The 14,387-nt window shown below is 40.1% G+C and overlaps 1 protein-coding gene and 1 pseudogene across 1 annotated transcript; both read left to right on the forward strand.

The window, feature by feature from the left end:
- LOC124270997 lies at positions 1 to 5,881 on the forward strand (annotated as a pseudogene).
- A 4,855-nt stretch (positions 5,882 to 10,736) lies between these two features.
- LOC124270998 (bile acid-CoA:amino acid N-acyltransferase-like) lies at positions 10,737 to 13,014 on the forward strand (the record flags this gene model as incomplete). The annotated part of the gene is made up of 4 exons (XM_046706064.1): positions 10,737 to 11,007; positions 11,768 to 12,031; positions 12,334 to 12,503; positions 12,901 to 13,014. Coding segments are annotated over exons 1-4 (819 nt in total), but the record flags the coding sequence as incomplete, so codon positions are not given.
- Between the last annotated feature and the right edge of the window lie 1,373 nt (positions 13,015 to 14,387).

Consider the following 14,387-nt stretch of genomic DNA (forward strand, 5'->3'; position numbering starts at 1 on the left):
ATGATTAACCTCAATATCAACCCGAAAAAGGCTTTGGTTGACGAGATAGTCTCCATCACAGTCACTGGTCTTCGTCCAGTACAGAGAGTGACAGTGCAGGCATTGTTGAAGCAAGGAGACACTGAGTTCCGATCGAATGCTCATTTTCTAGCAGACCAGAAGGGACGCGTTGATGTTTCACAACATGTTTCATTTGGCGGGACATATACAGGTGAGTAAATGTGAACACCTCATGACATTTCATTTTAGACTGAGATGATCGATGATAGGCTTGCATTTGTTGCTTTCGTTCATATTAATTGTATTCATTCGTATATTCATTTATTGTTAGGTGTCGAAAACATGGGTCTATTCTGGAGTCTGAAGCCAGTTCCAGGGGAATCCACGAAGACACGTATTATGAAGAAAGATGTGATGAGACCTCTTGACTTCACAGTGTCCGTCATAGATGACCACATTCCCTTTGATGACCTCCAACTGACCACGACAGTGAAGATGGCCACAGGCGAACTGGAACGCTGGTACAAACATCCTACCGTGCGAAGGATTGTCGTGCGTGATGGTCCCCTGAGAGGAACTCTTTTTGCCTCCTGGTATGCATCCATATTACTCAAACAAAGCAGAAACCTACAAACAGACATATCCTTCCTAGTGTCGTTTTCTGATTGGCTGAGCACTCTTCTATTATTTTCAATGTACCCCGCTTACAAGCGAGTAACTTTTTCTACGTACCCCGCTGGGAATGCCGAACTCATTTGGTACTTCGTAGTAATAATTCTTTATCTCGAATAACAACTGAATCGAGCATGATGTAGGGAAATTACCGATGTCTTGCGAATGCAAATCGATGGACGGGAGATATCTCTAAAATTGTTTTTCTTGTCGTCTTGTACTCCATACTATGATCCGTTACCCGTGCTTCAAACAATTCAAAATTACAATTGAGGTGTTCGGTAAGATAAATACGTTGTTCACGGGTCTTATAATATCTGTTTTGTTGTACCTTCAACATGTGTGCAAGGGCAAATTGGACAGACCTCTCAAAGTCCTAGCTACTCCCCAACCTACTACATACAACCCTAGTCAGAGGTGTAACCAATTAATGTATGCATGCAAGCAATTAGCTTGCCCGGATCATTATGTTTTGTGACAGCATTTCCCTGACTTCTAGATACTTTACAATCTAAGCAAAACCTACTGTTTACAGATAAAGGACCTTTTCCTGGAGTGATTGATATGTCTGGTTCTCTTGGAGGACTGGTGGAATACCGTGCTGCCCTGTTAGCATCTAAAGGCTTTGCTTGCTTTGCTCTCAGTTACTTTAGATATGAAGATCTCCCAACCGCAATAGGTGACCTTGACCTTGACTACATAGTTGTAAGTTTTCCAACCATAAATAATCATATTCTCCAAGTCAATAAGCCAATCTAGTGTACTGTTTGTTCACATTTACAACAGCTACCAGCTAACATTTAGAATTTACTTTCTCTGTGTGCTGGCCTGAAGGATGGTTTGGCTGAAGTTGTTTCTGTTACTGCAAGTACTGGTAAAGCTTATTCTCTTAACTCTGTTTACAGTGCACCCAGGCTCGAACGACAGAACTGACAACAGAGCTTGTCATGCAAGTTACTGTTTTCTAAAGTAAAAGTTACATTTTCAATACTTTTGTCGATAACTTCAGAACACGAATTCAGTAATAATGGTTTATGACAATAAGAGACGATTTGAAATACCTAACTGTAATATTTGTTTATACACATATTTAGGGGGCTGTTGATTGGTTTGCTTCTCATCCCTATGTAAAGGGTGGAGGTATTGGTGTAGTCGGATCCTCAAAGGGAGGTGAAATAGTCTTCTCGCTTGGCATGGCAACAAATAAGGTGAACATGGCTTAACAAAGACTTAATTTTTTGTATAAATGTTTAAAAAGTGACCAAACTGTGAATAATTTTCGGAAGTGCATACACGTCATAAATAAGGGGACACATTCCTGATCGTTTAAACACAGGAAGCATTATGAAAGTGACAAATATAATATTTCGATACAATTCACAGTTGAAAAATGTTTAATTTTCACATGATTCTGTAACTGGTTCAGCCTTTCAACCTCGCTCTCTCAAGAGTAGCACGTCGTCTCTTTCTTCCTGAATATCCAAACAGTATTCAGCATTCAATATACCATATGTTACATTTGACCAATTTCTAAATGGCATTGTGTAACCATAGCATTCACTGTATGTTTGCACGTTTATCTTCAGTATCTGTAAACCTGAAAGGTAATGTCTTATAACGTCATTAGGTCAAGGCTCTGGTGAATATCTGTGGCCTCCCGTTTTACACACTTGATGATCTGAAGAAGTCGGGACAGGTGTATTGGAAAGGGACGGGGTGAGTGTTTCTCCTGCGGTAAGTCGGTAACAGCTGTAGGGCCAAGACTTACTTGTTGATTTCCAGCTTCAACCAACTGGTTAACTGGAAATCAAAACCGTAAAAGAATTTGGTGTGAAACTCACAAAACCCAAAAAATAAATGTGATATAAAGAAGCTATATTCCGAAATTAACTAAGTTTATACATGTATGCAATTTAATACAACGGATTTGCAGTGGCAGTATAAATTCAATGGCAGTACAATTACAAGATGATATTCAAACTTCCAAAACAGGCCTGTGCTAAGTAGCCAGCGGAAAAAAATTATCTTCACGCACCTGCCGCCGTTCTTGTGACGTGTGATGCAAACTTCGAAGAATGAGGTAAATCTGGGATCCCTTTAGCAAAAGTACGACCCTAGTATGGTGATATACCTTGAGTGGTTTGAGATCTATAGCCTGCTTTTTATATTATGTAATGTCCAAATTGTGCTTTTAGTTTTAACTTAACATGCTAGATTTAATTCAAGTGATAATCTAGTTGTTTTCATGTCCTTTGACGGCAGGTTTTACAATATACACGTATTCCATTCCAACGTCAAAAATGTTCTCGTCACGATATGGATGAAATGACGACGTGACGTTAAATATTAAAGCTCACTCACTTCTATGCAACAAAAGCTTCCCTAACACTCTGGGTGACTACACTGGAATGTTCCGTAACAGGCCTAGAAATATCCAGACCAGACTGGTCTCAAAGTGTCAAAATTGAAACCAGCACAACCTGCCCTTAGCAGAAACAATGAAATACAAGTACCGCAAATGACATTGCCACACAACACTCTATTGCATAGAACAGTCTCGACAGTGGTATTGGATTTGTTATAGAATACTTCATTGTGGACAATTTAGAGTATGAACACTGATACACACACACGCACGCGCACACGCACGCACGCACCAAAATACGTCTTTCATTTGTCTTGCATGATAAGACGTATGTTTGTAGGTATGGATCAGTTTGACCAAATCCATGTTCACTGGGTTTGTGTGATGGCAGACTATCACAGTTTTGAAAACTATTTCTTAACACTAGAACACACTTTTGAAGACTATTTCTGAACACTATGAACAACACTATGTAAGTTGAATGTAGGGGACATTCCAACATCAGCTTAAACGCATCCTACTATCTCTCTGATCATAAACATAACCACGATTACAGAATTCTTTCATGAATAAAGATGCATCAAATGCTATGTGTTCTAATTCAACAGGGGGGTGGGGTAGCCTAGTGGTTAAAGCGTTCGCTCGTCACGCAGAGGAAGGTTCGATTCACCACATGGGAACAATGTGCGAAGCCCATTTCTTGTGTCCGTGTCGTGATCTTACTGGAATATTGCTAGATTTGCGTTAAACTAAACAGGCTCACTCAATCTAATTCTGCACAATTGTGCATCAGACGTCTTGATAATCGATGCTACGACAATAAATGGGTTTGAACGCACTGGTCATAATTATTACGAATAACCAACGGATAAAAATTGACTATATAATACTGCAATGTCATTTTCGTTAGGTGGGACTTCAGTAAAATGAATAACACCGATGAAGGTGTCATTGCAAGAGGCGGTGCCTGCTATGGCGCTGAAGTCATTCCGGTGAGTTTGTTTTCACGTGTCCATATTCTCTGGTTATTATGTCCCCTATAAGTCAGCTATCAAACCATGCTGATTTGGAGAAAAAGGATATGTTATGTTATGTTATTGAATGACACCAATGGAAAAGATTTTGTCCCTTCCATGAGCAGGACCTCTTTAGAGTTCAGGTCCCTGGTATGGTGATCTATCTTCAGTTGCTGGCGATCTGTAGCCCGTTTTAGTGTATTGTTTTCTATAGAGATATACTCTATGATATCTTTGTAAACAACTCAGTGATTCTCTGTTAGTTAGTTTTACAGCCCTTTGATGACAGTTTTATGGTCTAAATTTATTTATGTTTAATGTATAAATTGTTTTCATCACGATATGGGTGTTGATGCGACGTTAGATATTCACTCGCTCACTCACTCACTCATTTCCCAACTGCCTCACTGTTATACTCGGGACACAACTAAATCGTTGTCGAAATGTAATGTCGCAGTACCGGCGTATGAATGGTTTCCAGTACATTTTAGCAAAATAACAATGAACAATGAAACCTAACGTTTCCCCTTCAGGCTTGGAAGAATAACGCCCACATCTTATACATTCTTGCTCAAGATGATGCAGTGTTGCCATCCGATGAAGCTAAACGTTTCATTGAGACCTGTCCTGAAGAGAAGAGAAAGAACATTGAACTTCTCTCCTATCCTGGAGCAGGTCATCGCATCGATCCTCCATATATGCCTATGTACAAAACACTGTACCACCCGCTGTTTGGTGAGTAATCAGGCAAACATGATGTAAAGGTAAACACAGAGGTTAGAATTGGTCTTAGGAACCAGTGTTAGTGATTGGTTGGTTGGTTTGTTGTTTATCGCCGCACTCAGCAATATTCCAGCTTTATGGCAGCGGTCTGTAAATAATCGAGACTGGACCAGACAATCTAGAGATCAACATTATGAGCATCGATCTACACAGATCGGATACAATGACGTGTGTCAACCATGTCAGCGAGTCTAATCATCCGATCCGTTTGTCGCTCTAACGACAAGCACGGGTTGCTGAAGACCAATTCTAACCCGGATCTTCACGGGAGTTACTGATTAGATGGTCGGACATACTGACAGTGCTGGTGTGCATGCCATTGTATTCCAGTTGAACAGATCGATTATGATGACGTCAATCAATGGATGGTATGGTCCAGACTGTCTGGTATTGTTAGTCCGTTATAATATAGCTTACATATCACTGAGTGCGGTGTTAAACACCCAATCAAGAGAAAACAAGTTTCATCGATTATCGTCACTATACATCCATAAAATCATAGTGTTAATCCATATATAACGTATCTAATAATGAGAGAATGGTCGTTTAAACATTGAGACGCTATCTTTAATATGCGACTAATATGCAGAAAGCACAGACTCATCAATGGGAGATGTTATGAAAATGTTGATTAAGTGACCGCCGCCAATAGCAACAGTAGTTTGTGCAGGCATATCGTATTAACTTCGTACATGAATACACAGCATATGACATAAAGGCAATGTTTTACAGTTTGGTGTACACTAAGATGACGACATGAAACTGTATTGATAACTTATACAATGATATGCGTGAACGTTTCATGTCGGTATGTCTTTCAAACAGTATGAAAGATTTCAGTCAGATGAATATACTAAGATGAAAACATTATTTCAGCTAATTGTGTTGACACATTCTTGACTCAGTACCCTAATTCACCCAGTACGTGTTTCCCTAAATAGACTTGAAACTGCTGATGGGAGGTCATCCTGTACCTCATGCTGCAGCCGAGGAGGACGCTTGGAAAAGAATTATCCACTTCCTCCACAAACATCTGCCACATTAGTTCCACACACCCTACTGTCGAACACAACATAACTGGTTTACTCTCATGAGGGATGGAGAACCAGCTCCAGAACAGGAAGATAATAATTCGGTTCCGCTGTGGTGTAAACATCTAGGTTGTGTATCTGTCTATTCCAGCACGCCTTACGGATAAATCCATTCAAAGAAGACATTACTCACTGTTATTCGTTGTAATATTTTAGCACCTCCTTGAATAAAATTGTAAAGAATATACAGACTATATATAGTATTTGGTAGTCTTTTTCAGAAAAGGGTCACTATGGTTTACACATTCTATTTCAGTATGTAGCCTTCACACAGAAACACCCAAATGACTCCTTTTGACCCGTAAACCAAATTATAAAAACAATTCTCGTGTATAAGTGTACGTGCATAGGTAGTGGGCATTAATAAACTCCACAACCTCTTTAGGAGTATGAAATGACACATCCCACTTCACCATACAGTTTTTCTTCGTCATCGATATTCCGCGTCAGGGTACGATGGATTGAATGCCAGATGCCCAGGGCTTCCTTGTACCCGTGTTACTGACGCCTTCGAGGTGACCTTTATCGTTCAAAGGCATTGGGAAGCTAAAGCCCTTGACATATTGATTTTCAAGTGCCTTTTAAGAAAAACCCTTCAGAACATTTCTTTCAGCATATACACGTCGTTTAGTACAGTATATCTATTATCAGTGTCCAAGAGCGTTCGTTGGGGGTACTCTCGGATGGTAGTTCAGGATGGTGGACAAGAGATGGAAGACAAAAGTCAGCGGTAGTGTTGAAGACAGCAGCAGCCATGTTTATTATGGTTGGGGAATAATGGTAGAAATGGTACATAAGATGGAAATCACGTGACAGAACGCACATTGGGACCTCGTGGCCAATGTTCCCGATATGGAGACCCGCTCTGTCACTGTCACACACATTCAGAAGTCGGTCGGCGATTCTTCATCGTCGATGTAGTCGATGGTGAGGAGACGGCCTTGGCCGACGCCCCGACCAGCCGCGCAATCCGTCCGCTTCTGTCGATGATCTGGGCCCTTCTCCTCGCCTTGCCTCGAATTTCGGTGCACTTTGGATATTTATTGAAACAATTATGTTGTTTGAATATATGAAGTTTTACAGAAACCTATTGACATGGTTTACTCTATGACAACACCCCTGAACGTCGTGGAGCTTTTGTCCTTAAAAGCGTTGACAATATTGGATGTACAAGTATACAGTAAAATACATTGGACATTGACGTGTTGACAAACATTTGGTAAAGGCATTGATCATAAGTCAAATGATCGTAATTGCATTAGATTAGTTACACAGGAACGTCAAGGTAATACATGAATCGAATTGTCAAGATTGGTCAGGTGTACACAAAACACAGGTGAGCGGGGATTCCAGCTCGTACAAAAAACAGGTGAGCGGCTGTCCAGCTCTTACAAAACAAACATAATATTGGTGGTTTCCACCGAGCGGCACAGTCCTGCTCGCGGTCGACCATACAGTCGGAATACCTGACTGATAAGTACACAAAAATACATAATGTGCGTAATGCGTCGTCGTTTGCATATGAATGTAATATTTTCATAACAACCGTAAGCTCTTTGAAATTGGGAGTCTTATATTGGTGAGCCTAGACTCGACAAGGCTAGCAGATGTGATCTGCACTAAACGACGAATTGGCATGAAAAACCCAATTTAACCAACTTCAAAATTCTAACCGAAAGTTAATGAAAAATTAATACAAGTGAACTTGGCTCGAAGTTATTTTAGCGAATGGTATATTGTGTGCATGGTGGATAAATATTCTGATACATATTATAATCCAAACATAAACAGTTTGGAAGAACTTGTTCACGTTCCAGAACGCTGGGAAATGTTTAATCCGGAAGTATAACTTGTCTCTCATTCAAAACTTTCTCTCACTCTGTTTGATTGACAGTTCGTTTGGTTGACACTCAGCAATTCAGAACCATCAACAAAATCAATACTGCCATTTAGATTCTGCCCAACACCCTTGGCTCATCTATGACACATGTGGAATGGTTTCGTCATGAACCATTGCTCACTTTTCGATAGTAGTAAGTAAATGAGTAAAGTGAGTGAGTGAGTTAATATTCAACGTCACATCGGCAAGATCTCAGCCATATCGTGACGAAAACAATTTATACAATAGAAAGTGAAGACATTTTGAAAGTTTTGGGACTTACGTACCCTCTCAGGAGGACAATTGAATGACTAAAGTGAGTGAGAAAATGTAGCTTTAAGCCGCATCAGCAGTATAGCAGCTGTTCGCGGTTTGAATATCAAATATTTGCTTCGGAAACGAATACATAATGAAAACGATGAGCAAAAATTAAACTGCACTTTTACACAGAATCATCATTTAAACAAACGTGTGCAAATGGCCACAGTAAAAATCGCTCATACCTCCACCTGAAACAAACCACGCCCTGCCGACATAAATAACAAATCTAATTAAACTTAGTATGTAACACGAGTTCTGATTGGTCAATGGTATGAATTTCCGACCGTATAATCAGCATATATACGGTCGCAATTTGAAAACCGATTCACCAAAACCTTTGAATGTATCCCTACACTATTGTATTTCAGGTCAATTAACTCCCCTATCCCGCTAAAATGGATGGAATGTGTGTTAAGAAGAAAAAAGAGTATCATAAATTTAATTGTAATTTTTCTTCAAACAACTCGCAACGGGCTGTTGACCCATCACTGTTAGATCATGAAACAAGATTTATGACGTCATAGTGGAGTGTGACGTCACCTGCTGGGACGTCATTTGCGTTAATGGCCCGTCTTTGGCCCATTATCATTGCTGCGGCCCGCTCATTTCTGATAACTAGAAGGCGGTTTCATGATAATTCCGTCCATTTTAGCTATAACATTACGATTTATTCATCATTGTCAGATTTAGTCAGTGTGCACAAAATAAACGTGTTAAAGTGTGAAAAGGGAACTACACTTTCTGGCGATGGTGTAAGTTCAAGGAGTGTGAAACAGGTAGCGTAATGAGGTAACTCCCTTAGACCAGTTCAGTTGCGTAATGTTATGGCCGTCTGTGTGTTCCTTCGAAGCGTGAAAGCCACACAATTTCACGTTAACCATTGGTTCATCGGAGTTTGTAGGTTTGAAACTGTCATATATGTACCCGTACCGAAGAAAACAATAAATCCAAGTGTGCAGAGACGAGTTTTATTTGTGATTTACGGAACAGAGTGATATGACATATGTCATCGTATCTTGACCTAGAGGAACTTTGACCTGGTTTAAATAATGAATTTCTTTCACGAAAAATCAGCATAAAAAGTGTTGAATCACAATGGGGATAACTGAACTGTGTTTGACGAATTGGGGACGTATACCGGGTGTTGTATAACCGCAAATTTAACGTTATATCGACTCCGCTTAGGCTTATATCTTCACTTCAATTTTTCTTTATAATGCCGTTGTAAATATGTTGCTGGAAAAGAGTAACAAATGTCAGGGTATGAAACTCCCAGTAATTTCAGCCAGACCACATGGCTGGGTAGATGTAAAACTTGCCAGCCCTGACCAAATCTTGCATGCTCACAAAATATCTTTATAGATGTCTAGATTTTAACTCGACCGTCGGCCAGGTGAATTTGAGAATCTGGCAGGCCGTGTTGAAAATAACCCGTCCAGGAAGGCAGGTATTTCGAACGCTGCAAATGTACAAAACTATCTTAAGTTACACATATACGTACACGCAGGCACGCATACTTACACACATACAGGGTAGCAAAAATCGTGATTATCCCATAAAACAAACACGTCTCCATCGCTGCTGAGGCCATACTCTGTGTCCTGGACACCATTGACGTTACTGACGATGCTAATCGGTCAGACTGATGCCTCGAATTGGTCATCTCGGACGGCGTGTACTTGCGGCTTGTATTGCTGTCGCTGTAGAGGTGGCAGTGGTGAGTCTATCACGTAAGTGACGAGGCCGTATGTACCTGTTCAGGGCCTCGTTTCACAAAGCTCTCGTAAGTCTAAGAACTTTTCTCGTAGCATTCGTACCTCATATGCTACTGTATAGGAGGTACGACTGCTACGAGAAAAGTTACGAGATCTTAGGCTTACGAGAGCTTTGTGAAACGGGGCCCTGCCCTGCAGTTGTGACATGTGGTCGACCGCATCTGGGCATGTCCCGTGTTGACCAAAGCTTCTGATAACGGTCTTCTAATGGTGCTTAGCAATACGCGGAAAATCATTTCGAAAGTTGAAGCCGCGTCTCCACTCTGCAGTCATCCGATGGCGTTGTTGCAGTGAGTTATTGTCTTTGGGGCATGTTTTCCTTTTCCTCTTGCTGTACAATTGTGATGACAGACGAATGAACAACCATCGTGTTCATAGTCTAACTATATATGGTGCACGTTCATGTCATGCTGACGTGTTTGGCCGCGTCGCTCCCACATGGTGGAGTTTTTGCGTTTTCCCCACATTTTGGGTGATATTAGGCCACACTATATTCTACCCGCACATATTTCTTTCAATGTATGCAGACATGAAACATTCATGATTGGTATTCATTTTGTATGAATATTGGCAAAACCCCGTCTTGTGTTTCCACTTTTTCTGCTTTATTTTATAGGACCATTACATGGTGTTTATAATTACAGATGTTGTCAAGAACATAAATCATAAATGGAGTGCCATTGAAAAATATTGTTAATTATAGTTATTATAAGAGTCAGCTTGCATTTTAACTTTTTTTTCAAATGAAAAAGCTCCAGTTTATACATTCGTGAGCAGTTACACAGAATTTCTTCAGAACAACACTATTCGGACGTGATGTTTGAATTACGGGGAATGAATTATGCTAGGGCACTTATGAGATACATCAGCATCCGAGGTCATCCTTACTCAAGTAAGGCATATTTCAGTGTTAATCCCCTTGTGGCACTTTTTGATGAAAGAGTCTCCATCAAAGTCAACGATCTTCGGCCACTACAGCGAGTGACTGTACAGGCATGGGTGGAAGAGGGAAAGGCAGTGTTCAGCTCATGCGGTCATTTTCAAGCTGACCAACAAGGACTTGTCGATATAGCTGAGCATGCTTCAACGGGGGGAACATACAAAGGTGAGAGAATAACAGACTCACCCAACATAAACATAGGTTTTTGGAATTTTGCTCCTAATTAACATCTTAAATACTGACAAAGAATGAATGTGTTATTTACCCAGGTTCAGAAATAAATATCGAGAATATCTCGAGTCTTCCATATATAGTTTGAATTATCTATCAGTGTCTGAAACCAACTATTGTATTGTTTCGGGCAAGCCTACCTCGGGATGTGTTTTAGTTCATTTTGGAAATCATCTACAAAGAAAAACTCCACAATTCACAATCCCATTTGCGTTTGTAGATTCCCTCTTCGTTTTGACTATTTGGTGGTCAAATGTTTTTTGTTGCCTACGAAAACGTATCTGCCCAACAGATTTTCAATTATGTTTTTTTCATTTGCATGACACATGACACAGGTCCTGTAAGAGCGACGATTTCTGTTGTCAATGAATTTTTTAAGTAAATACAGGCACCTTTGTATTTGGAACTACAGGACACTAAGATCTGTATCTTAGTAAGGACGTCTCGCTGAAAAAACTTTCGAACTCAGTGTTTCAAATCAATCATTGGATTTATATCTTATGTTTGGAAAGGTGTGAAACCAAAAGTTGTTGGCACTTGAAAGGAATATTTGTGCCTACATATGCACAGACAAACCAACAATCATCATAAGTTTGTCCTGAACTGGTTGCCATCATAGGCATTGTCATGAAACCTTAACACTGAACACTGTAAAGGTTCTCTGTAACACGGTGGGATATGGGTTTTGATACAGGTCATGATAGCATGGGACTCTTCTGGAGTATGAAGCCTGTTCCAGGGATATCAAAGGATCTGTTTCTTAGAAAGAGTGACGTGACGACACCTCTGGTCTTCAGACTGTCTGTAATTGATGACCACATTCCCCTTGAAGACCTGCAGCTGGCCACACCAGTAGTTCTAGCAACAGAGGAGGTAGAACGATGGTACAAGCACTATGCTGTGAGAAGGACTGTCGTGAGAGAAGGTTCCAAAAGGGGAACTCTCTTCATGCCAGAAGGTAAGTACCAGGCCTGTCAAGGTTCATCAGTGTTAGATTTACCTGAACCTGAACTTGTCAACCTGTGTTTGAAATTGTTTTCTTTCACCAAGGCTGAAGTCGTAAAACACAGGACGTTACACAATTGGGAATAATATTATTTCGATTTCATATCTGAATTAACTGGCTATCATATTTATGTATAAAGGTGCAAAGCTGTGTAAAATTGTAACCATCCACTTGTTTCGTTCTTCAACCACGTTAAAACATTCAAATGTTTTCGTGACGAAAATGCTGCTAATGAAATGTTTCTTAAATGTGAGGCGAAGGTCCGTTTCCCGGGATAATAGACATGTTTGGTTCCACTGGAGGGCTGAAGGAGTCCCGTGCAGCCCTGTTGGCGTCCAGAGGTTTCACCTCCTATGCTCTTCCTTTCTTTGGATATGACGATCTCCCACCGTCATTGGCTGACTTTGACTTTGACTACGTACTGGTATGTTCTTGCACACTAAACTGGGATGTATTTGAAAGTGCTTTTGCTACAGCCTAATTCACAATAGAGTGACGTAATCTTTAAACATTGTTTAACATATGATTATTTATTTAACTGTTTTGGTTCGCTGAAGGATTCCAACTTGTTTAATTGTTGTGAAATTAAACATGTTAATTACCATGACTTTTGTGTCCTCTAGCCTTTGCTCTGTTGCAAGTGAGCCTTTGCAATGCTGCTGATTTTGGGGGATTTTAAACTAAAATGGCCTTGTGAAACGGTCTAAATAGTTATGACATTGTGTAAGACGTCGCTCAGGTGGTCGTAGCGTCACAAGACTTTCGTGAAAGCGCACCTCGGAGTGTAACTTACAAAACTAAGTTTGTTTGGTTTTATTCAGGATGCTGTTGACTGGTTTGCCTCTCATCCAAGTGTACGTCAAGGTGGTATCGGTGTGGTTGGTATCTCAAAGGGAGGGGAACTCGCCTTGCTGCTTGGCATGGCCACTAACAAGGTAAATGTGCTTTACACATCGTGCGAATAATTATACTGCGAAATCCCCATATAAACTCTCAATGCAAAAATGGACACTACACCAACAAGTTAATATGCCTGCATTTTATATCATACGCATTATATGGGAGCAATATATTTAAAAAAAAAAAAAACATTTGAAGACCTTTGCCAATGCTACGGTGGATGTTGTTACAATTACCCCATTACTTTGTTCAAATGGCATATATTCTGGTGGGGCGGTGGGATATAGCCTTGTGGTTAAATCGGTCGCTCGTCACGCCAAAGAGCGGGGTTCAATTCCCCACATTGTGTGAAGTCCATTTCTGGTGTCACCCGCCGTGATATTGCTGGAGTGAGTGAGTGAGTGAGTTAAGATTTAACGTCACATCGGCAATATCTCAGCCATATCGTGACGAAAACAATTATATGAAACAAAACAATTTATATCAATATGAAAAACAATAAATTGAAAAAATAGAAACATGTCATCGAAGGACGGTTAAACTACTAGAATATCACAGCTCTTAATTTAAAACTAGTTCGCTATCACAAAAATATATCCCTATAGACAACAATACAATATAAAAACAAGCCAACAACTGAAAGTAGATCACCATACCAGGGACCATGGGGACTTACAGTAGATTTGCTACCTGCATGGACCCTAGTTATCCACCGCAACTCTAAAACCGTTCACTATTTCTTCACCAAACTTGGCACATAGATACATCTGGTGGTCTACTGGTGCCTTTTGGTAGTTAAGGATTTCTGAATAAAACATGTTTTGCATTTCCATAGCAACAAATTTGACTTAGACTGAAATTGGTGGTAGTATTCTTTTCCGGAGCATAACTCTAAAACCGTTCAATGTTTCTTTACCAAACTTGGCACATAGATACATCTGGTGGTCTACTGGCGCCTTTTGGTAGTTTAGGATTTCTGAATAAAACATGTTTTGCATTTTCATGGCAACAAATTTGACTTAGACTGAAATTGGTGGTAGTGCTCCTTTCTGTAGCAGAACTTTGATACCTTTCAGTACTCTCCTTCCACTTAGTTATATACACGCCAAAACATTTGACATAGTAACTCGTAGACATATTCATGAAGAGTATTTTGCCATTGCGTGGGATATTGATGACTTTGTCTTCTTGTTGGATTTACACCACCCCTTCAGCAGCTGGCGATTGTGGGAAAAGTTAGCCTAAATGTAAAATAACAGAAATTCTACTTTAAAAAATGTGGTAAGTTTAAAGTTTACTTTAAAAGTTTTGGGACTTACGTATCCTCGAAGGACGACAGTAATTTTTTATGATACTTTGTACCCCCTTTGAGGGTACAGCCACTAACCGTCTGAGTTACCAATCTAAA

This window comes from Haliotis rubra, unplaced genomic scaffold, assembly GCF_003918875.1.
Source record: "Haliotis rubra isolate DU_JTF1 unplaced genomic scaffold, ASM391887v1 Scf1565, whole genome shotgun sequence".
Lineage (NCBI taxonomy): Eukaryota > Metazoa > Mollusca > Gastropoda > Lepetellida > Haliotidae > Haliotis > Haliotis rubra.